Source organism: Saimiri boliviensis, chromosome 13, assembly GCF_048565385.1.
Source record: "Saimiri boliviensis isolate mSaiBol1 chromosome 13, mSaiBol1.pri, whole genome shotgun sequence".
In the NCBI taxonomy this organism is placed as follows: Eukaryota; Metazoa; Chordata; class Mammalia; order Primates; family Cebidae; genus Saimiri; species Saimiri boliviensis.
The window spans coordinates 110936128-110958311 of NC_133461.1; the positions used below are offsets into that span (position 1 = coordinate 110936128).

At 38.2% G+C, this 22184-nt stretch overlaps 1 protein-coding gene across 3 annotated transcripts in view; it reads left to right on the top strand.

The window, feature by feature from the left end:
* CSMD1 (CUB and Sushi multiple domains 1) overlaps window positions 1-22184 on the top strand; it is a 2098967-nt gene that overhangs the window by 1749765 nt on the left and 327018 nt on the right. For all 3 annotated transcript variants that reach the window (XM_003940706.3, XM_074384178.1, XM_074384179.1), the window contains 4 exons: window positions 3831-3969; window positions 7954-8141; window positions 12934-13128; window positions 20423-20539. In XM_003940706.3, the coding sequence (XP_003940755.2) occupies window positions 3831-3969; window positions 7954-8141; window positions 12934-13128; window positions 20423-20539 (639 nt within the window). The remainder of the gene's footprint in view (window positions 1-3830; window positions 3970-7953; window positions 8142-12933; window positions 13129-20422; window positions 20540-22184) is intronic.

The following is a 22184-nucleotide window of genomic DNA, read 5'->3' on the forward strand; positions in this document are numbered from 1 at the left end:
GTCTGGTGAAACTTCATCTCTACTAAAAATACAAAAATTAGGTGGGCATGGTGGCATTCACCTGTAATCCTAGCTACTCAGGAGGCTGAGGCACGAGAATCGCTTGAACCTGGGAGGCAGAAATTGCTATGAGCCGAGATCACACTGTTGTACTGCAGCCTGGGTGACAGAGCGAGACTCTGTCTCAAAAAAATTTTTTAAAAAAGTTTTAAAATGACAACATCCTGCAAAACTACTTTGTAAATTGACCTGTTATCTACCAGTACAAAGTGTGTATCTTTTGTGCTACTGTGTATTTTCTGCTGTTTTTAATGACTAAATTGTATCTAGTTAGACAGTGGCTTTGCTCACAACTGCACCACCAGTGCCACTCTCTAGTATCTGTTTGTTTGAATCTACCAATATTGATTTCTCTAGACCCTTATTATTGTATAATTAAGTTGTTTTAACGTTTTTCCTATTCTGAAGATAGCTGCAATGAGCACCCATGTTGCGAAATACATCACAATTATTGACAAATGACGTATTTCTACAAACTTACCTATTCCTAGGACTTTTAAAACATCTTTGTTTTTATTTTTTGAGACGGAGTTGCTGGAGTGCAGTGGCATGATCTCAGCTCACTGCAACCTCCACCTCCTGGGTTCAAATGATTCTCCTGCCTCAGCCTCCTGAGTAGCTGGGATTATATTGCCTACCACAACGCCTTGCTAATTTTTTTATATTTTTAGTAGAGAAAACACCACACGTGATTGTTCTTAAGGCAAAAAGTGATGCTGTCCTGTTTTAATTGGCATTTTAAATTAATAATAAGGTTGAACTTTTTTTCATATGCTTATTGACTGTTTGAAGTTGTTCTTTCCTGATTGATCAGTTAATTTACTTTTTTCTTTGTATTATTAGTATATGTTTCTCTTTCACAAAATCTCATTCACCTGTTGTGTGTGATGACATTTATTTTCAGCTCCTGCCATTTGCTGTTACTTTTTCTTTCATGTTGCTTGGACGCCTCACTCTTTTTTTGTCCCAAGTGACTCCTACCATGAATGGTCCTCTGTTTAGCTTTTTGACTAGGAGAATTCTGTAGACCAAAGGACACTAATGAGTTTGGTTTTTTTGTTTTTTGTTTTTTGAGTTTTTTGGAGATAGAGTCTCACTCTGTCACCCAGGCTGGAGTGCAGTGGTGTGATCTTGGCTCACTATAGCTCTGCTCCCAGGTTCAAATGATTCTCCTGCCTCAACCTCCTGAGTAGCTGGGATTATAGGCACGCACCACCACACCTGGCTATTTTTTATATTTTTAGCAGAGATGGGGCTTTTGGTCTCCAAACCTTGCCCTGAGATAATCCACCCATCTGAGCCTCTCAAAATGCTGGGATTACAAGGTTGAGCTACCACGTCTGGCCTAAATTTTCTTATTCCCACTAAAGTGTCCCTGAAAAGTCTGCATTTTCTTATATAGCCTGCAATTGCTTTTCCCTGAGTCCAAATGGCAAAACACTCTGAAAAGCCAAAATGTATCCTAGGTTTACAGAAATTCATTTAGGAACAACAGCCTTTCCCAACATACACGTGCCTAATTAGAAAATATTTATCTCACCCAACGGTGTGAGCATTCAGAGGTTTTAATGCAGAAATGTAGATGGGTTTCCTTAAGGATTACAGCTTCAAACCCTGTATGTATGTATGTAAGTAAGTATGTATGTATGTAGGTATGCATGCTATTTAGCATGGTGGCTAAAGATTTTGAATAAGGGGTTGGTGGATTGAAAAGAATAGGTGAACTGTATCTCTGTATCTCTTCCTTCTGGAGAATTTTCTAGCATCTCTGAGTTGCATTTACTACTATTCCAATCCTTTCCAAAATATTTTGCAAGCGAATTAAAACCTAAGCAAACCAAAATGATGAATACCAGGCCAAAAGAGAGAACAAACAAGGCCAGACAACACTCCTTAATTCCACTTTCAGCTTTTAAATCACCTCATTTGAAAGTGCCTCCTGGGATCTGTGTGAGTGAGAGAGGGTTTCCCCTTTGTTTCTTTTAAATCAGTATTTGAATCATATCCCTGGACTGTTCCTGCTGGTAGCACCCTGTAGCCAGTGCCCTGAATATGTCATTTTTCATCTTTCAAAACCTGTGTGGAGTAGAATCTTCTAGACCTTCAGGTACCATCTTTCTCTGCATCGGCTCCCACTGCCTGATGGGTCCACGCCTGCACTGCTTGTTGCTGTCAGCAGCCATGGCGAGACACTGAGGAGACACTGCCTTGTGAGAGCTGATGGGACAATTGCTTCTGTACAGTTCATTTAAAAAAAGAAAAAAAAAAAAAAAAAAGGCATACTGGGGAAAATCACGTTTTAATCAATTTGTGTAAAAATTATATTAGTCTTGAGCCTATATCTGTAGAATTTATTATAAATATTTTCTGCGATAGTATTCAGAGTTTGCATTCAGTTAGACTGTGAGATTATAAGAAAAATAACTAGACTTAGTTGTATTTCTTATAAAAAGTTAAGTTTTTAGAAATGTTAAAGGCACACTCATTATTGAAAATTGTGAAGCATGCGCCTTCATCTTCCTTCATCTTATTTTCAAAACGAAGTCTCTTTTTGTGTAGGGGGAAAAATCACCAATTAAGACTTATTTCTACTTATTTTTTAATGCATATATGACCAATAATGGGAATAAAATAAGACATGTAACTTGGTAGAAATACTATGATTTCATTGTAGCCACGCTTTAAAACAAACTGGTGACACACCACAGTATTTGATATAAACAACTTTTAAACCCAGCATACTCTTGTATGTATCTAAAATGTGTATACTTATAAATTCTGCAGTGTTTTAACACCTTCCCTGGGATGAGAGATATAGGAGAAACCTTGTCACACAAATAAAACAGTCCTAAACACTTTTTGATTTAAGAGCAGAAATTGGCTTGCCTATTAACCACATTGAGCTACATAATTACTGCCTTGCTATTATAAATGTAAACACATTTAATTCAAAATTGATGACTGCAAACACAAACTAAATTTATTATCATATAAAGTGACTCTTTCTAGTGATATACCAAGCATTGTGATCTAATAATATTTTCAGACAGTAATGTTCCAACTCACTCCTCATTGATATGTATCCGTAGTTGTCACTTAAAATTTTGGGTTTTGTTTCGCCACTTTGAAATGTGGGAAAATTAATTCAAGCCTTCCACACACTACAGGACTGGGAGAATGTGAAATGCCATGTATTCATTTATCCTTCAACTGTTTCCTGAATACTTACTCTGATCCAGAAGCCATCTAGACATTAGGGATGAAACAGTGAACAGAAGCTAGATGATCACTGTTCCACGTGAAGCAAGCACTCAAGAAGAAATATGAATGATTTTATAAACTATGAGAAATAGCAAAACAATTTAACATGGCCATAAAATGATGTTGATGGGATTTTTTTTTTTTTATTCAAGTGTTTTTCTATTTGTGCATATGTTGGCAGTTGTAGGGGGTTAAGTCATCTTTCATTTAATTGGGAACATTTTTAATTACAGGAAAGAAATTTTATTTGCCAGACATTTGAAAATTCTTTTTGAAAATGGCATGGAATCTTATGTAAAATTCCTTAACAATGACATGAAAAATGTACAAATTTACTGGGTCTTAGAATTTTATATGGATAATCGATAGCCAACACAGTCTCTTTGATGGGGAAAAGTGCATATGAATGAGCTTTTTCTTAGAGAATTCTGTGGCATCTCATTCCACACTGACTGCCAGGCATTCTTCTCTCTCCTAACTTTTTCTCTGTAACTTTTGTTCTGTGACAGCTGCTTGTGGAGGGAATCTGACTGGCCCAGCAGGTGTTATTTTATCACCCAACTACCCACAGCCGTACCCTCCCGGGAAAGAATGTGACTGGAGAGTAAAAGTGAACCCCGACTTTGTCATTGCCTTGATATTCAAAAGGTACCGTCTCTTGCAGAACTCCTCTTTTTAGTAGGATTTGTAACGGCATACCTAAAAATTACTTCTTTTATGACTTCATAGAGTCTCCAGTGTTACATCTAGGTAAGCACTAGATTTTGCGTCTAATGGAGACTACACCAGGCTGTGAAATGACGTGAATGGAAATAACATGATTTTGCTTTGGAGCATTCTACTTTTGTTAAGATGCACACGAATTATTTTTAAATACTGTTTATCTTGTACACAGCGTTTTCCGTATGAAAAGGCTTAACTTACGGAATGTTCAGTAAAAGCAGTAAAAATATGGTGTGGAGACACTTTGTGTAGTTTCTCATCAGTGTCTCCTATCGTTCTAAATGCAAGAGAGCAAATTCGTTTCCACAGCACATTCTGATGTTGCCAAGGGTAGCACTGCTGATATCATTACAATAATTAAGACTTAATAGAGCCTTGAAAATGAAAGTTTCCCCAAATGTGGTTGCTGTAAAGTCTGAGTTATTAGAGAATCAGTCCTAAAAATATGCTAATTTGTTCTTGCTAGACTGGATGATGTAAGTTCAAATACTATGGTCATTTTCTGAAAATAAACTCTTTAAATAATTATATTTTTAGTATATGGTATTTGATAATTACATTTTATTGAATCCAAACATCGTTTCCAACTTTAGGCTTTGATTTTTGAACTAAAGGAATGTGAAGTTTTTGAAAGTGGGTCATTCTGTCGACATTCCTGTTGATCTTTTAGCTATCCAGGTTAAATGTCTGGGATTATAGCTTTTAATCTGTCAGTGGAACTAGTATTCTTTTCTAGAGATCTTTATGTCAATATTCAAGGCCTGCATGTGATCATGTTCCCTCACTTGCTCCTCCTGATGAGATCTGAGTCAGTAGAATTTTACATTACCTAGGATTCTTAATCTTAAATAGGTTGATAGTCATCTTTTCTTGAATTTGGTAAACTGCCATAAATTTACCAAATGTTACTCAGCTTTTACAGAAAACCCGTGCACACTCACTGGCTATACTTCTTGGATACCTTTGTGGGTTATATTAACATTAAATTTCAGTAATGCCTTCCTTAAAATTAGGAGGCATCTCTGGCTTCAAGATATTATAAGTGGATTAATAATTAGGGCCAGGTGTGGGGCCCATGCCTGTAATTTCAGCACTTTGGGCGACCAAGAGGGGGAGCACTTGAGCTCAGAAGTTTGAGACTAGCCTGGGCAACATAGCAAGACTTCATCACTACAGAAATTATTTTAAAAATTGGCCGGGTGTGCTTGTATTCCCATGGTCCTAGCTACTGGAGAGGCCGAGGCAGGAGGACCGCTGGAGCCCAGCAGATGGAAGCTGCAGTGAGTTATGCTAGTGTCAAGCCTGGACAACAGAGCAAGACCCTGTCAAAAAAAAAAAAAAAAAAAAAAAAAAAAAAAAAAAGAGAGAGAAAAGAAAAGAAAGAAAAAAATAAAAACCAATCGGAAGTGAACACAGAACCTTGTTAGGCGGACTTTCCTCCCTCCCATAAAGTGCAACTCATTTGATGATATGCATATTTAAGGCAGTTTTGTGTGAGGATTTTTTTTCACTGCATTTTATACACCCCTCTGAAAGTTTGAAACAGATAATCTCTAAGCCTCTCTCAACCTATAGATTGTAAGACTCTTTAGCCCACCAAGTGTCTCAGAAACTTCAGAAATCAGTGAAAACCAGTGATGACTTCTCTGAACTGAAGTTTGCATGTGGTCAAGTGGACATTTTCCTGGGAAATGGTGAGGAGGGAGAGGCCAGAATCCTGTTTGGGGACAAGAATGTCCAGCTTCCCAAACAGGAGGCTGGCGCTGATGAGGGCTAGGCCAAGATGCAGTGTAAAGACAATGGCAAATTCAAGTGTGCTTTTTTGGGAGGGTGGGAGTCTGGCATTACTAGTGATAAAGGCAAAGAATTATAGGACTTTAAGTACATATACGCTCCCTGGCTCATTCAGGGCCATGGGTCTTTAGGGAGAGATGTTTCATCACAAGTCCCTGTGGATCGTGGGGCTCACACACTGGGGCTCAAATTTGGTTCAAAAATTGATTCAGGTTTTGGCACACAATTAGACCTTAGAGATGTGTGCAGCTGGCATAGGTAGAAAAAGACAGGAGTTCACAAAAGAAACCATAATTAATTGTAAATTTCACTTCAGACTTCTATACACGAATTTTGGTTCAGGCAAAATAGAGAACAGATAAGATGTATAGTGTTTTTTTCCCTGTGTCTGATTGTATTTGCGGTGTTCAAAAAATTACCAATAATCATAATTAACTGAGCCAAATGCCGGGGATATGGCATGACTAGATTTTAAGAACATCCTTGCAAATACTCTAAATACAATAGTGTTCCAGTAAAATTCTACTTATCCCACAACATTCCTGCTAGTCCCTATGCCTGCTAACTCCAACCTTTTATTCCTGATGTCAATGAACTTGTCAGATAAACAGACTAAGAAACTATCCTAAACTTCCTTTAATACGTATGTTCAGGATGTGAAGTGAGGGTATTCTTGACCCAAAACAGGATGACCTGATGCAGGCTGGCATCAGGGTGTGGCATTGATGATGGTGGTTCCACGTCCTGAGGTCCCCTTATAGTGCAGTGGACCACTCCAGGAGGGACCTTCTGTTCCTGTTTTATCATCTGAATCTCTAGATCAAGAGGAGCCGCTTAGAACATTTTAGTGATTACAAAAACAGACGAAGAAACGGTGACCTTCTCTGTCTCAGTTGCTCCACATTTCTGCAGATGGAAAGGAAAAGGAGTGGAAGCTTCATGAATTAAGTGCTTGTTAAAGACACACACACAAACCCTCTATAGAGAAGAGAGGAAGAGGGGGGGAGCAGCTGCAATGGGTGGTTTTAATTCTCCTACCTTATCAATTTATTCTGCTCACATCAAGATCCTAGGTATCTTGACCAAGTTCAGCCCTTCCCTTAGAGTATGTATACTTTTAAAGCTCACAGAGTCTTATCAGCCTACACATTACTAATGGCAAATGCAGCCCAGCCCTTGAGAGGTTTGGGTTTAATTTTCTACACCCTTTGAGAACTGACTATATGTTAATATTAGAAGGGAGAGAAACAGAGAAAGATTGTGAAAGTGAGAGAAAGAGAAAGAAAGGGAGGAAGAGAGTGGAAAAAAAAAACTGGCTTATTCAGTGATGCTGAAACATTATGTAAGAAAGGGTACACTCTGTGCATTGTAGGGCCTATTAATATTGGCTGATTTATCCAAACAAGTGGAGGCATTTTTATTTCTTTTTTTTAAACAGAGTCTCATTCATTCTGTCACTCAGGCTGGAGTGCATGGGTACAGTGGTGTGGTCACAGCTCACTGCAGCTTCAAACTCCTGATCTCGAGTGATCTAGCCTCAGCTTCCTGAGTAGCTAGGACTAAAAGTATGCACCACCACACTCTACTAATTTTTGTGTTTTTGTATAGATAGGATCTCATTATGTTGCCAGGCTGGGACAACTGCATTTTTTAAGTAAAAATAACATACAACTAAAAAACAAACAAACAAACAAACAAAAACCTTTAAGAATAGTCAGTAATTCCAAGGGTACATATTTTCAAAACTAAAAATATTCAGATAAAGATAAAAGGTCAGTGGAAATGTGTCTCTCATTTGCAAATTGATGGGTACAGGGAAAGGATAGCATATCTTTGCTATTTTGACTTATTCCCTTTTGGCTATGGTCAAAATAATATTGTCTTGAACATGAGAGTAATTAGGCAAAATGCTGTTTACCACAATTGATACATTTTATATTTATTGCTATTTTATTAATAACGTTTTGATTCCTATTACATTTAGGTTTTCGTTGCTCTAATTGAAAAATCATACAAAAGCAAATAAAATGACTTTGTGCACCCAAAGCTTACCTCTCTGGGAGATAAGGTAAATCCCGATTAGCCGTGTGACATAATGACTGTTGTTTTCTTTAGTTTCAACATGGAGCCCAGCTATGACTTCCTCCACATCTATGAAGGGGAGGATTCCAACAGCCCCCTCATTGGGAGTTACCAGGGCTCTCAAGCCCCAGAACGAATAGAGAGCAGTGGAAACAGCCTCTTTCTGGCTTTTCGGAGTGATGCCTCCGTGGGCTTGTCGGGGTTCGCCATTGAATTTAAAGGTATTGTGATCTCCTGAATTTGGGTGGGAATTAATTTGTATCACGATTATTTTTATTGTAAATATTTCTTTGTAGCATCTTGCTTATCTGTTTAATCTATACATGCTGACTTGTGTCTCATCTGTCTGGGAAGACACATGCCTCCTCCCTCTCCAGTGAAGATATTCCTGAGGTTCATTTCTACCTTAACTGGAGGAGGAAAGATAGGGGAAAAAACTATCCAAATTCATGGCCACATAAAAATAAATTGTGGTTTGTAAAATAAAGAATCTGATGACATTTCAGAATTATTTTAAGATGGGTTTTAATGCCTCCTAATTTGTTTCTTCAGGATGATTAAATGTAAGTCTATGAAAATAACTTCATTTTATCTCAGCATTTTCTGTGTGAACATGTCTGTACGCTTCCGTGCCTCAGTCACCCATGGTTGGTTTGACAGATTTTCTGAAGCTGCTCAGAGCTCTTTTTTTTTTTTTTTTTTTGGTCCTCAGATCAGTGATTCACTCTTGATTTGCTATAAACCATTCCCTGCCATTAACATCCAAAGAAAACAGACTGACAAAAAAATCTGTCCTCAACTCAACATTTTGCTATTGGGTTCATCAAAATAAATATATATTTTTTGAAATTTATTTCTCATGTGAACAAAAGAAAATAGGAGGTGTGTTACAAAGAATTTGGGAAGAGGACTTAACAAAATATCAATTCACAGTATTGAGGGTTTTCCTTGAAAAAATGAAAATATTTATGTTTATTTACACTTTTGAGTTCAATTTGTAGGACAAATCTTTCAAAAAAGAATACATTTTATGTCCCTTACCTCGTTACCAGACCTGTTTATATAGTTTTAAGTAGAAAATTGGTCTCTTTCCTCCCAAACATCTAAATCTACAAACTTAGGGATAGTTACTAAGATGTACAATTTAAAAAATTATGTATGTTAGCAATCAGAGTATCCTGTGCCTTTGAGATAGGATCTGTCATGTTTAGGAATAGCTGAAAGAGTACTTTTAAGCTTTTGCCACATTGTACGATAGTTTCTGTGTTAACAAGAATTCACTAAAATGCATTTTAACATGACAGTACTTATTCTATGGTAGACCCCTCAAAAAACAAAAGCAAACAAACAAAAAACTCAAGCAGGCAAGTAAACAAACATAACAAATCCTCATAGGAATGTGAGAATGTACGCTGGTCATTGCCCACTGCAACAACTTCTGTTCTCTCTGGCATCCTAAGTCACATGAATCAGTGGGGCAATGAATGAATGAAGTAAGAAGGGCCTTACAATTTACATGAAGAAAGAACTGCCTTACTTTTGTTTGGCTAACCAGTTTGGGCATCTAACTGGGGGCTATAGTTCTTGAGGTTTTTAAAGTTCTCCAGTGGAGTCTCAAAAAAATAAAAATCACAGGAAAGAGAACAGGAATGATGCCATTGCATGCAGCCTGGAGCAGTGAAGTCATTGGATGCAGGTTGGAGCAGTGATGTCATTGCATCCCCCCTGAAGCAGTGATGCCATTGTGGGCACCCTGGAGGAGTGATGCCATTGCATGCAGCCTAAAGCAGTGACATCATTGCATGCACCCTGGAGCAGTGAGTCATTTCCTGTAGCCTGGAGCAGTGACATAATTGCCTGCAGCCTAGGCCAGTGATGTCATTGCATCCAGCCTGTAGCAGTGATGTCATTGTATGCATCCTGGAGCAGTGATGCCACTGGATGCATCCTGGAGCAGTGATGTCATTGCATTCATCCTGAAGCAGTGATGCCATTGCATTCATATCATAGCAGTGATGCCATTGTATGCATCCTGGAGAAGTGATGTTATTTTATGTAGCTTGGAGGAGTGATGTCAGTGCATCCATTCTAGAGCACTGACGTCATTGCATGCAGCCTGGAGAAGTGATGTCATTGCATGCAGCCTTGAGCAGTGATGTCATTGTAAGCAGCCTAGAGCAGTGATGCCAATATATCCATCCTGGAGCAGTGATGCCAATATATCCATCCTGGAGCAGTGATGTCATTACATCCATCCTGGAGCAGTGATGTCATTGCATTCATCCTGAAGCAGTGATGCCATTGCATTCATCTTGGAGCAGTGATGCCATTGTATGCATCCTGGAGAAGTGATGTCATTGTATGTAGCTTGGAGCCGTGTTGTCAGTGCATCCATTCTAGAGCAGTGACATCATTGCATGCATCCTGGAGCAGTGATATCATTGCATGTAGCCTGGAGCAGTGATGTAATTGCATGTAGCCTGGAGCAGTGATGCCATTGCATGCAGACTAGAGCAGTGATGTTACTGCATCTAGACAGAGCAAGGGCTGGTGTGGATAGCAAAGCAGGTGACAGATCCGGTTCTTAAGTGTGGTGGAAAATAGAAAGGGCACCAGGGCAGTCTTGCTGTTTAACAATTCAGGAGTCTTGGCTGAAGCAATCAACCTGTCCTCCAGTGCAGGAAAGCTCAAAGGTGTGCTTAAGTGGGATGGACAAGGACGACATGAAACACACCCTATTATGAAGTCATCTAGTTAGAAAACCTAGCAAATTATAAGCCAGAAAAAGTGCCAGTGATTTATCACCGAACATCCTGAACTGACAACTAAGTAATGGAACTAAAAGATTAGATGCAGTTCATTGGAAAGAAATCCTGCCATCAGAAATCAAAATTAGTGGCATAAATAAGAAACTTGTGTAAGTGATATTTCATCAAACAGAAAACTTGACTAAAAGAGATTTATAACAAAACGTGACCAAAAAGGACACAAGGGCAACAGACATATATTAATAGATATATACTGGGAAATGTTTTATTTTCAACAGGGGAAAATACTATGAACAAGGCCAGTGCTTCTATTCACTAGATGCTCAGTACATAGTGTTGAATGATTCAATAAAAATTTTTAAAGAATCGAGCAACTTTTATTGTACCTACAGTTTTACTTATTTTATCTGTATTTGCTTAATATAATGTTCTGTGTTATATATGGGATTTAATTCAGTCATAAAGAATTAACATGTTAGCTACCATTTTAAATATCCTTGTTATATAAATATATAAAATATGTACATATGTATAACTACATATAAATACATATTTGTTATATAAATATACTTTATATATATCATTTAATCTCAAATTCTTAATCAAATACACAAATTTACGTATAAAATCTATATGGATTTAATCAAAGTATGTAGTGAAATACAGTTTATTAAATATAACACATTATAATAGACTCAATATACATAGTATATATAATAAGTCAGTGATCACAAGACATCTCTGGTTGACTGAGTAAATACAATTAATCAGGCCTCTTTTTCTTCCTTCAGGGCTTCCCAAAGTTTAGTGTTTTTGTTGTTGCTTTTTTCTCATCCTTTATATGTAATCTTTTTCTAGCATGGTGGTACAGTGTAGGGTTACACACTTTTTCATTTAGAGATATTTTAGATTAAAAATATTAAGGCTACCAGACAGTAACTGAAATTGACTGTAGAGCGACAAGACTCTCAAGAAAAAAGGTTTTATATTTTCACCTGGGAAGAATAAATACTTAATGCAGTAAAAGTGAATGCCTAATTGTGGGGCCCCAGAATTAGGCAGGTCTCTGCAGGGTGTCTTGGTGGAAGTGACTTAACTTTCCTTGAGTTTTAGATTCTTATCATCCTTTCCTGGCAGAGGTGTCCTGAAGATAAGAATTAAACCAGAAATGTACCCAGTTCAGTGCTTGGTACATAATAAGACCTCAGTACATCTTAGCAATTATTATATTTAAGATAGAACTATTGGCTGTTAGTATATCCTGGCACAGTGTTTGGTGATTATCAGTCAATATATTTTTTCTGCTAAGTTTGACATTTACTCTGTTAAATCTAACAGCAGAAATATGGTAGTAAAAGAGTGAGAACAACCATCCATCTTCATCTTCTAAGTCTGTCTACTGTTATTCGTAAAAGTGCTCTTAACTTTCAGGAATTAAACTGTTTCCATTCGGAGAAGCTAAATTCTCCAGTCTTTTCTGAAAGGTGTGGAGTGATTTTATGTTAATATGCTTAATGTACAAAAGTTAGAAAATGAACCTCAGTTTTTCCAGAGTCAGTTTCTTTGATTCAGTTCTAAAATCCATAGCCAAAAGAGGATAAATATATAAAAATGTAGTACTGTATTTTTATGTAGATGAAGTTAATTTTATTCAATTACTCAATTCTGTAATAAAGGAATTCAATTTTGTGGTAAAATATGGTTTTTAAAAAGGAAATATAGTTTTATTAAAAAGGAATTTTCTTATTTTAATTAATAGTTTCACTTTGTCATTAGCCTATCAGCAAATATTTTTGAGCATTTCTTATTTATTTAGGGCACTGTTCTAGGCCCTAAATAACACAATTAAAGAACCAACCTACTCACATATTTAACTATTCTAATATATTTTTAATAGGCTCCTGTTACCATTTCATGGATGCAGTATTTTTTTTCTTCTGCTTCTTGCCTTTTTTTTTTTTTTTCTTTCCTGAGCTGTTCTTTTTGATTTGTTTGGTTTCTTTTGGTTTGTTTCATATTTGGAGCTTTTCTCAAATGTCTGGTGATCCTCTTACACGTGCAATGAGGACACTTGTAAGTGGTTGGACTTCACTACAGTTTATTATTCTAACCCAGAATTCTATACCCAGCCAAAACCAGTCAAGTGTACCAGTATAATAAACAGTTTCAGACACTGAAAAAAAGAACCAACCCAACAATCGAGAATAAGATCCCTGCTCTCACGCAGTTTTCATTTCTTCTGCAGAGAAACCACGGGAAGCTTGTTTTGACCCTGGAAATATAATGAATGGGACAAGAATTGGAACAGACTTCAAGATTGGCTCAACCGTCACCTACCAGTGTGACTCTGGCTACAAGATTGTTGACCCTTCATCCATCACCTGTGTGATTGGCGCTGATGGGAAACCCTCCTGGGACCAAGTGCTGCCTTCCTGCAATGGTGAGTGCATGCTGGGGTATTTTCTAGAAATACAGCTTTCATTTCAAATGCAGAATCTCACTGAAGGCATGGTTTCGCACTTCAGCATGTAGTCCTCTAATCAGTGGTGAGGATTGCATAGAGAGCTAGTGTGGAACAAATATCAGGCATTCATTGATCGTTTAATACAGCAAGTGTGTTAGCCGTTCTCATAAGTTTCCGGGAGGAACAATAGTTTTCCCTCACTCATACGGTCTGACATTTTTCACTTCTGTTTTCTGTGTGTTCCAGACATGTTATTTATAAGAGGTGCTAATTAGCCTTATCTAATTATTTCTCTCTCTCTCTCTCTCTCTCTCCTTTCTCTTTTTCTACATATAAAATATTTACATCTACATATCTATCTGTGTGTGTGTGTGTGTGTGTGTGTGTGTATATATATATATATATATATATATATATATGGAAAAACTAGTATGTATGACATATCCATTTAAATGGATATGTCGTTTCCTCTCCCCCCAAAAACATCAATAGTTTATAATTCCTTAGGAATTAAATTAATAAAATCATTGAATTAACATTCAAGAGCAGATGAAACTAACCTCTGCAGTGGTAAATGTCAGACAGCAGGTGCCCTGTGGGTGTGAACTGGGGAGAGTGGGAGGATAGACCTGGTTGCTAGCCAAGGCACGTATTTTTATCTAAGTGGTAGCTTCATGGGTGTCTCCATGGGTAAAAACTCCTCAAGCTGTGGACCCATGACTTGTCTTACTTTTTGCATGGTATGTGTTTAAAAAAGAACAAGAAGTTAGAACTTCATGGATTGTTGCAGAGACATTCATTTCCAGGGTTAAGATGAGTTCAAAGACCATTTCAGTTTGATAAACTGACTTACAAAACAAATGTGTTTTCCTCAAGATAGTCTAACAATGCTACTGGCACCTTCAGGCCAAATAAGCATTTTAATAAGAAACTAAACCAAAGAAACAAAACAAAACATAACAAAACCGACTTCTCTGGCATGTTCTGCTATTTCTGTGTTTCTAAATCCATTCTCTTATGACCCTGAGAGCTTTTAAGTTAAGGGAGTGCATTTGTCTGGACCCAGCAGTAGTGACTGGAAGAGAGTAAGAACTTAGGCAAGGTGTGGTGGCTCACATCTGTAATCCCAGCACTCTGGGAGGCCAAGGCTGGTAGATCCCTGGACCTCGGGAGTTTGAGACCAGCCTGAGCAACATGACAAAACCCTGTCTCTACCAAAAGTACAATACAAAACTTAGCTGGGTGTGGTGGTTCATGCCTGCAGTGCCAGCTACTTGGGGGGTGTGGTTGGAGGATCGCTGGGACCTGGTCAGTGAAGGTTGCAGTGAGCTGAGGTTGCGCTACTGCACTTTAGCCTGGGCTACAGATTGATAGATGGAGAAAGTTATAATTTGTGTTTTAAAAATCATGATATAGGCCAGGTTATGCATCAGTCATTTCTATTCATCTATTTAATTAAAAATTTTTGATAATGTAGTTATTGTGTTACTTGCTTTGGGAGACTTTCCTAAATGGAAAGTTATAGAGTCCCTCTTTTCTAAACTTATTAAGAACTAAAATAAGAGGTATACAGGAGCTTAAAATAGAACTCAGTGTGCTGATGGGTGAGGAGGCAGTGATCCAGAGTGGCTTCGAGGTAAAGAGAGCCCTTGATCTGGCATTGTACCTCAGGACCAAGTCCTCCCTGGTGCCTGCACAGCCCCCAAAACAGGACGGAGCCAAGCTGAGAGGTGGGTGGGACTTGGTGAGAAGGTGAGTACAAAGGAGTTGGAAGTCTCTGCCCAGCACCCACCCTTCCCTGCCCTGACCCAGAAAGGTCCACACCTCCACACCCTGCTCTTATGCTGCCGGCCTGGGTGCGCCTCATATCCTGAGTGGCCTGGGCAGTGCACACAGGTGGTCCTGGGGTGCCTGCCCTGTGCTCTCGAAGTTGGCCAGAAGCCCCTGTGAGCTGCTGTCCGAGGTCCTGAGGGTCCTCCCTTCTGAGTGGGGCGTGCTCAGTGAGGGCAGAGCCGGGATTGGGCTTGTGAGCGAAAGCAAAACTGAAAGTCGTGCCCTGAGGAGTGACCAGATCCTGTCTCACCTCCTCCCGCCTGTGTCACTCCAGACAAGACACTCAGAGCTGGGAGCAGTGACATTCTCCGGGTCACAAGTGTCAGGAGGATAAATTCTGCAGGCATAAGGCTCCCCAAAACTAGAAAATCTTGATTCTGTATGTCACTGGTTTCTAAAACCATTTTGATATAACACAGGGCAATGACTTCAAACCCGTTTGTTTTGACATCCAATCAGTATAACTACTGAGCATGCAACCTCCATCTCTGCAAACATTGCAGGCACTGACCATCTTAGCAGCTGTGTTATAAACCACATAATTACTACATGAGCACAGACATTTACAAAGGTAGAATTGGAGACCAGCCACAGCGGCTCATGCCTGTAACTTCAGCACTTCGAGAGACTAAGGCGGGAGAATTGCTTGAGGCCAGGAGATCAAGACTAGTCTGGGCAACATAGCAAGACTCCATCTCTACAAAAAAATTCAAATTAGCAGGATGGGGTGGCACACACCTGTGGTCCGAGCTACTCAGGAGGCTGTGGTTGGAGGATGGCTTGAGCCCAGGAGGTGGAGGCTGCCTTGAGCCCTGATTGGATCACTGCACTCCAGCCTGGGCAACAGACCAAGATCCTATCTGAAGAAAAAAAAAAAAAGATATAAGTTTGGGTAAAAATTCAGATTTTCTTTTTTATATCCCAAAAAAATGACTTTTGCATCCACTAATGTGTTTTTTCCCTGCTTCAGACATCTCTTTAGCAATTATATAGAGTCTATTGTGAGAGAGATAAAAGCAGATAGCAAAATTGAGGAAAGGTCATGAATTCTGTACTTTTGTTAACTAATAATACAAAAGGCATTTAATTTATATTAAATTCAATTACAGTTGAATTTGTGGGGACTGATAAAACTTTAGCCATAGAAAAAGTATGGCTAAAGTATTAGAAGTATATACCTATACACTTTATATATATGTAGTATATATATATACTTCATATATATTCCTCTCTATATATACATGTGGATATATTTACACACATGTTTAGGAATTATACATACATACACACACCCTATGTATGTATATATATTCACAGATATGTACATCTATACATATTCCTATATATGTATATTCCTATAGATACGTTGTATAGCTAAAATCAAATTTTTAATTAGAGATTGTTTCACTTACCATGTCTGAAGATCTGTGGAGTGAGGTACAGTTTCTTTTACCCGTTATCAAAGAGCATAACGCATGGAACACTGATTTCTCCGTATGGAGTATTCTATTTACATGTAAATAAAACTTTATATTCTAAATCTGTGAAGCAGAAATGGTTTCCCTGTAGTGCACCGTGTATCTCTCATGGAGAGCAGCATTTTGTGCATGAATTAATGCCTGTGATTTATTCAGCTCACCAGTTAACCCTGGGGCCTTTTACTCTTCCTTAAATGCAGTTGGTGCAATTTTGGACTAGTTTGTTTTAGATGAAGTAACATAGTGTTATTTCTGGTTATTCATCTATTACCTACAAGTTTTGCTTATTGAGGCTTTTTGTAGAATTGAAAATTGAAAGAAAGTAGAGCCCCTTCATGGGTCAGAATAACTTCTGCTTGCTAGCTGTGTTTTTGACTTACTCAATTTGGTTTTATGTGGTTGCCTTTACCTATGAAATATATATATTATAATTAGCCAAATGAATAAGCAAGCTTCTTGTTACCATTAGCAATGAATGCTCTTGTATGTCTTTATTTATTTAGGAAATAATCTGTTTAATATGTTAATTACCAAATAACAAGCATTTATTTCTTTTTCTTCTGTTGTTAGAGTAAAATAAAATAACTTTTAAGGTGAGAAGCACCATGTCTATTTCTTAGCTTAGCCCAGTAACGCAGACATAACAATTGTTAGGAATTAAGTAAAAATTCTCTCCTTATTTTTCTTTCTCACACAAATATTTGGTCATGTACGAAACATAGAATTGTAGTTCTGTGCTCACCGTTCTGATCTGAGGAGGGTCATACAGGCAGAAGCACCATTTATCAAGGTGGTAAAAGAGAAGTCTGGTCAGTTTCCCCTCATTTAAAGTGTCCCCTGTTATCGTAAGGCAGTGCTGTTTTGTTCTTTCCTTGGACCGAGTGTTTTTCTTTGTACTTATACTTTTTTTTTTTTTTTTTTTTTTTTTTTGAGACGGAGTTTCGCTCTTGTTACCCAGGCTGGAGTGCAATGGCGCGATCTCGGCTCACCGCAACCTCCGCCTCCTGGGTTCAGGCAATTCTCCTGCCTCAGCCTCCTGAGTAGCTGGGATTACAGGCACGTGCCACCACGCCCAGCTAATTTTTTTGTATTTTTAGTAGAGACGGGGTTTCACCATGTTGACCAGGATGGTCTCGATCTCTCGACCTCGTGATCCACCCACCTCAGCCTCCCAAAGTGCTGGGATTACAGGCTTGAGCCACTGCGCCCGGCTTGTACTTATACTTTAAAACATGTATTAGTCAGGGTTCTCTAGAGAGACAGAACTAATGGAATAGATAGATACATAAAGGGGAGTTTATTAAGCATGAACTCATATGATCATAAGTTCCCACAACAGGCCATTTGCAGGCTGAGGAACAAGGAGAGCCAATCCGAGTCCCAAAACTGAAGAAACTGGAGTCTGATGTTCAGTGGCAGGAATTGTCCACCATGGGAGAAAGATGTACGCTGGGAGGCTAGGCCAGTCTCTCATCTCACATTTTTCTGCCTGCTTATGATCGTGTCCACCCAGGTTAAGAGTGGGTCTGCCTTTCTCAGCCCACTGACTCAAGTGTTAATCTTCTTTGGCAACACCCTCACAAACACACCCAGACCCAGTAGTTTGCATCCTGCAGTCGAATCAAGTTGACACTCAGTATTAACCATTACAAAACATACGACTAGGCGTGGTGGCTCAGGCCTGTAATCTCAGCACTTTGGGAGGCCAAGGTGGGCAGATCACCAGGTCAAGAGAACAGGACCATCCTGGCCAACATAGTGAAACCCCATCTCTACTAAAAATTCAAAAATTAGGTAGGCATGGTGGTGTAAGCCTGTAATCCCAGCTACTTGGGAGGCCGAGGCAGGAAATTGACTTGAGCCAGGGAGGCGGAGGTTGCAGTCAACCGAGATTGTGCCACTGCACTGAAGCCTGGCAATAGGGCGAGACTCCCTCTCAAAAAACCAAACCAAACAAAAAACAAACAAAAAACATATATCAGAAGATGTTCTTGATAAGAATTATTTTCCCATCTCTAATAATTTGAGAATCAAAATTTTGGCCCAGTGATGATGTGTTTGCACTTTTTATTTATACTTCCTGTTTAAAATTTGAAAGTAATTTTTTTATGGAAAAAGATCATTTGTGAAATGATTTGTTTGAATTTCATGTGACTGAGCACAAAGAAAATATATTTTCATTCTTTATTTGTGCTTTTTAAAAAACTTGAACTTGGAGCTTTTGAGGAAAAAGAAAAGATGGTCCTGACATAACCTGGTTGATTTCACATGGGTAAGGTGGGGAAAAATTCCTGAGTGATATATCTGCCATGGTAGATTGGGTCACCCCAGATTCTAATGGAAACCTTCAGTTTTACAGTTGAGCTGACAGAAGTATCCTCCATCTAAAAGTGAAAATACAGTGTTTCTATCAAAAGTTGTAAAAAACTCAGTAGAAGTGTTTTAGAGTGATAATGTGATTTGGAATTAAGACGTTAGTATGAAGGCTGAGCTTAGTTAAGTAAAATCTCTGCTAGTTGATTATCAACAGATCAAAGCTGTCAGAGGTCTGAGCTGTTTTCCTTTGACTTTTAGAATACAATTTAAGTTTTTCAAGCAATGTAATGCATGGGTTCAGGAAATTTCTTGACTAATCATTAACAAGGTGTCTTAACCTTAGCTACCATATTCTAAGGAGTTTTATTCATCATAGAAAATGTTATGTCCATCAATTGAGATTTAACCTAATGCCGATTAACATTCAAAGGATTAAACATGTTATCTCTAACTTCCTTTCCTTTGAGCCTTGAAAATTGCCATATCTAGAAGAAATGAGCTATAGAAATGATGCAGGAAATCACCACGGCATGTGTATACCTGTGTAACAATCCTGCACGATCTGCACATGTCACCCAGAACTTAAAGTATAATAATAAAAAAATACAAATAAAACCTTTCTGAAATACTGAAGATAATTCTGAATTCAAATCAGTGATGGTATATCCAAGACAGGAAGGGCAGGCAGGCCGCAGCTATCATGGTAACCGTGCAGCAAGCTGTCGGCTGGGTGGCTGCTGTCCTGGTTGCTGCTCTAAGGGTAATGGATGAACAGACTTCACCCTTTCTTACGTAAAAATATGAAAAATGGAATATTGGCAATCTAAAGACTGGATATCAAATGGCTGGAATTTAATTGGGTGTCTATTCCATGATGCTTTAAAGACCACTTTGAACATCTGGGCTACAGTGGTTTTCATCTTCTCAGCAAAAGTGAAGCCAAAGTAAATAAGGTAATTGGGGGAAAATTAAGACATACCCACCCCCCCAACGCACACGCACATAAACACACACGCACATAAACACACACGCACATACACACACAGAGCAGCCTGTATTTTATAAGGCTTAACTTTTAATAATGAGTTCCTTTAGTTTTAAATAGAACTCATGGGAAGAGACCCCCAAAAGCATTAGTAATTTTACATGTTGCTTCTTTACTTAAACTATAAGCTGAAATGTTAAAACAAAATAAACCCCCCTAAAAAGCAAAACATTTTTCCTTTTAGTCCCATATTCGTATAAAAATGATAGAAAACGGAAATAATCTTTGTATCTCTTAAGTTAAAATGAGGATTGACTTTGCACAGACAACTCCAGTGAGACTTTCTGAAATAATTTAATCATTTGTCTTTATAGAACCTGTTTTATTATCATTATAGCTGTTTCCCTTATTATTTTAATACACCTGAGACATGGTCTTGAAAGTAATACTAGGTTTTTCTCCTATGTTGAATTACTTCTAATGTGGTAAATACTTGTTTTTCTATTACTTTTATAGCATTAAAAACAATATTTTAACTTATTTTCTTAAGTTTTCAATAAACATGCTCATGTATTTGATAGGTTTCAGCGTTGGCTCACCGATCAGCTGTGCTACTCTTACTGCACAGCACCTAATTCTTGGTCGATTTCATTTTCAGCTCCCTGTGGAGGCCAGTACACGGGATCAGAAGGGGTAGTTTTGTCACCAAACTACCCTCATAATTACACAGCTGGTCAAATATGCCTCTATTCCATAACGGTACCAAAGGAATTCGGTAAGGATGTCTTTTTATTTTTTAATTCATTGTCATATTTTCTTTGGGGTCATTTTTCTATCATTTGATGAACAAGTATTCTAGCTCTTAGTGAAATAAATCATATAAAAGCAAATAAGTTGCATTTAAGCAGCAGGATTTCCAAACATATCCCACACACTGCCCATTACCGTCCTTTTACCAGTGTGATATTAAATGCTTACAGTCCCTTCTAGGATTCTGATCTGGAATAATCAGAGAGAATTAATTTGACTATCCTCTTAAGTTTCTCAAACATCGTTCTTTCAGTTGGTGGTTTTTATGAGCAGGGAAGGATTTCTCATAAAGTATCTTGTGGGTCAGAACGCTGTCTGTGTGTCTGTGTAGAAATGACTCATAAATTCAGTGAATTCAGTAACCAGGTCGTGATGGAAATCACGGCATCCTTGAGCCAGCGTGGAAGTGCTCAGAGATGGAGAAGCAGGTAGAATCCTGAGTGTGTCACCTGCTGAACCCTGACGTTCTATTTCCCTCCTAAACATGGCTTCCAACTTGGGCGAATTTTCCAAAATGGCTTCATCTCCAGAAGAGCCTTTCCTGGTCGCTCTGTGCTTCACTTACGCAGTGCTCACTGTCCCTCCCTTGACCAGGAAAACTTACAGTGGATTGGATTCTTTTCTGGAGGAAACGAGGTAGTAGCTGTTGTCATCTTAAAGACGATTTCCCTCTCTCCCATAGGAAAATTAAAAATGCTATGTAGTCAAGGTTTTTCCTTATGTTTGAGACAGCAATCACCCGCTCAGCATAGAAAGCAGATAAAAATTCTAATGTTAGACTGTATTTTAGGCAAACATTGTTAACATATGACAAGAAAGTTATATGATGGGTGAGAAACTTGCGTGTAGGAGACATTATTTTTATAAACTTCTATTATGTTATTATACCTAGACCTCTGACAAATTTAATGACTACCTTCCTGGAGCCTTAATGTTCTCTTTGTTGTGATAAATGAATAGTAATACTTAAAACAGGTTCTAGATGCCAACTTTTTAAGTTGGGCCAAATTCTTTAAAATCCTTCATTTAACTTCAGCCTTAATTATGAATTTGAACAAAATACACTTCACCTAAATGCTCCGCAGTATTCCCCTGATTGTCACAACAAAAGTCTTTTTTATGGATAATGACAAAATATATTTATTACAATGGAAATTAGCAGCCATATTCTATTATTTTAGGTTAAATACAAAATATTACCATCACTACACAATTAAAATTTTTCAGCTAAAAAGTCATACTCATATCCTAAATATTGATTATAATTTCCCAATTTGAAAGATTTAATCACTACAAATGTCTCACATCCTATCAGGCAGAAAGCTTCAGTGTGGTATAACATAGAGAATCCTTAATGAAAATGCACTCTGTCTCATCTTTTACTTTCTTCTGCCATTCCCTACTCTTTCCTGAGAATTAAACTAATTAATTAAACAATTAATCTCACAGTGTTTATAAGTCCAGGGACACAAAGATGAAAAGAATCTGGTCCGTGCCCCTGGCCTGCTCATGTTGCAAAGCTGAGGCAGACGTGCAATCCAGGCACTACGGGTGACGTGATCCTTACCAGGTAGAAAGAGGCTCTCTGTTGGTCAGCACAGGCTGGAAAC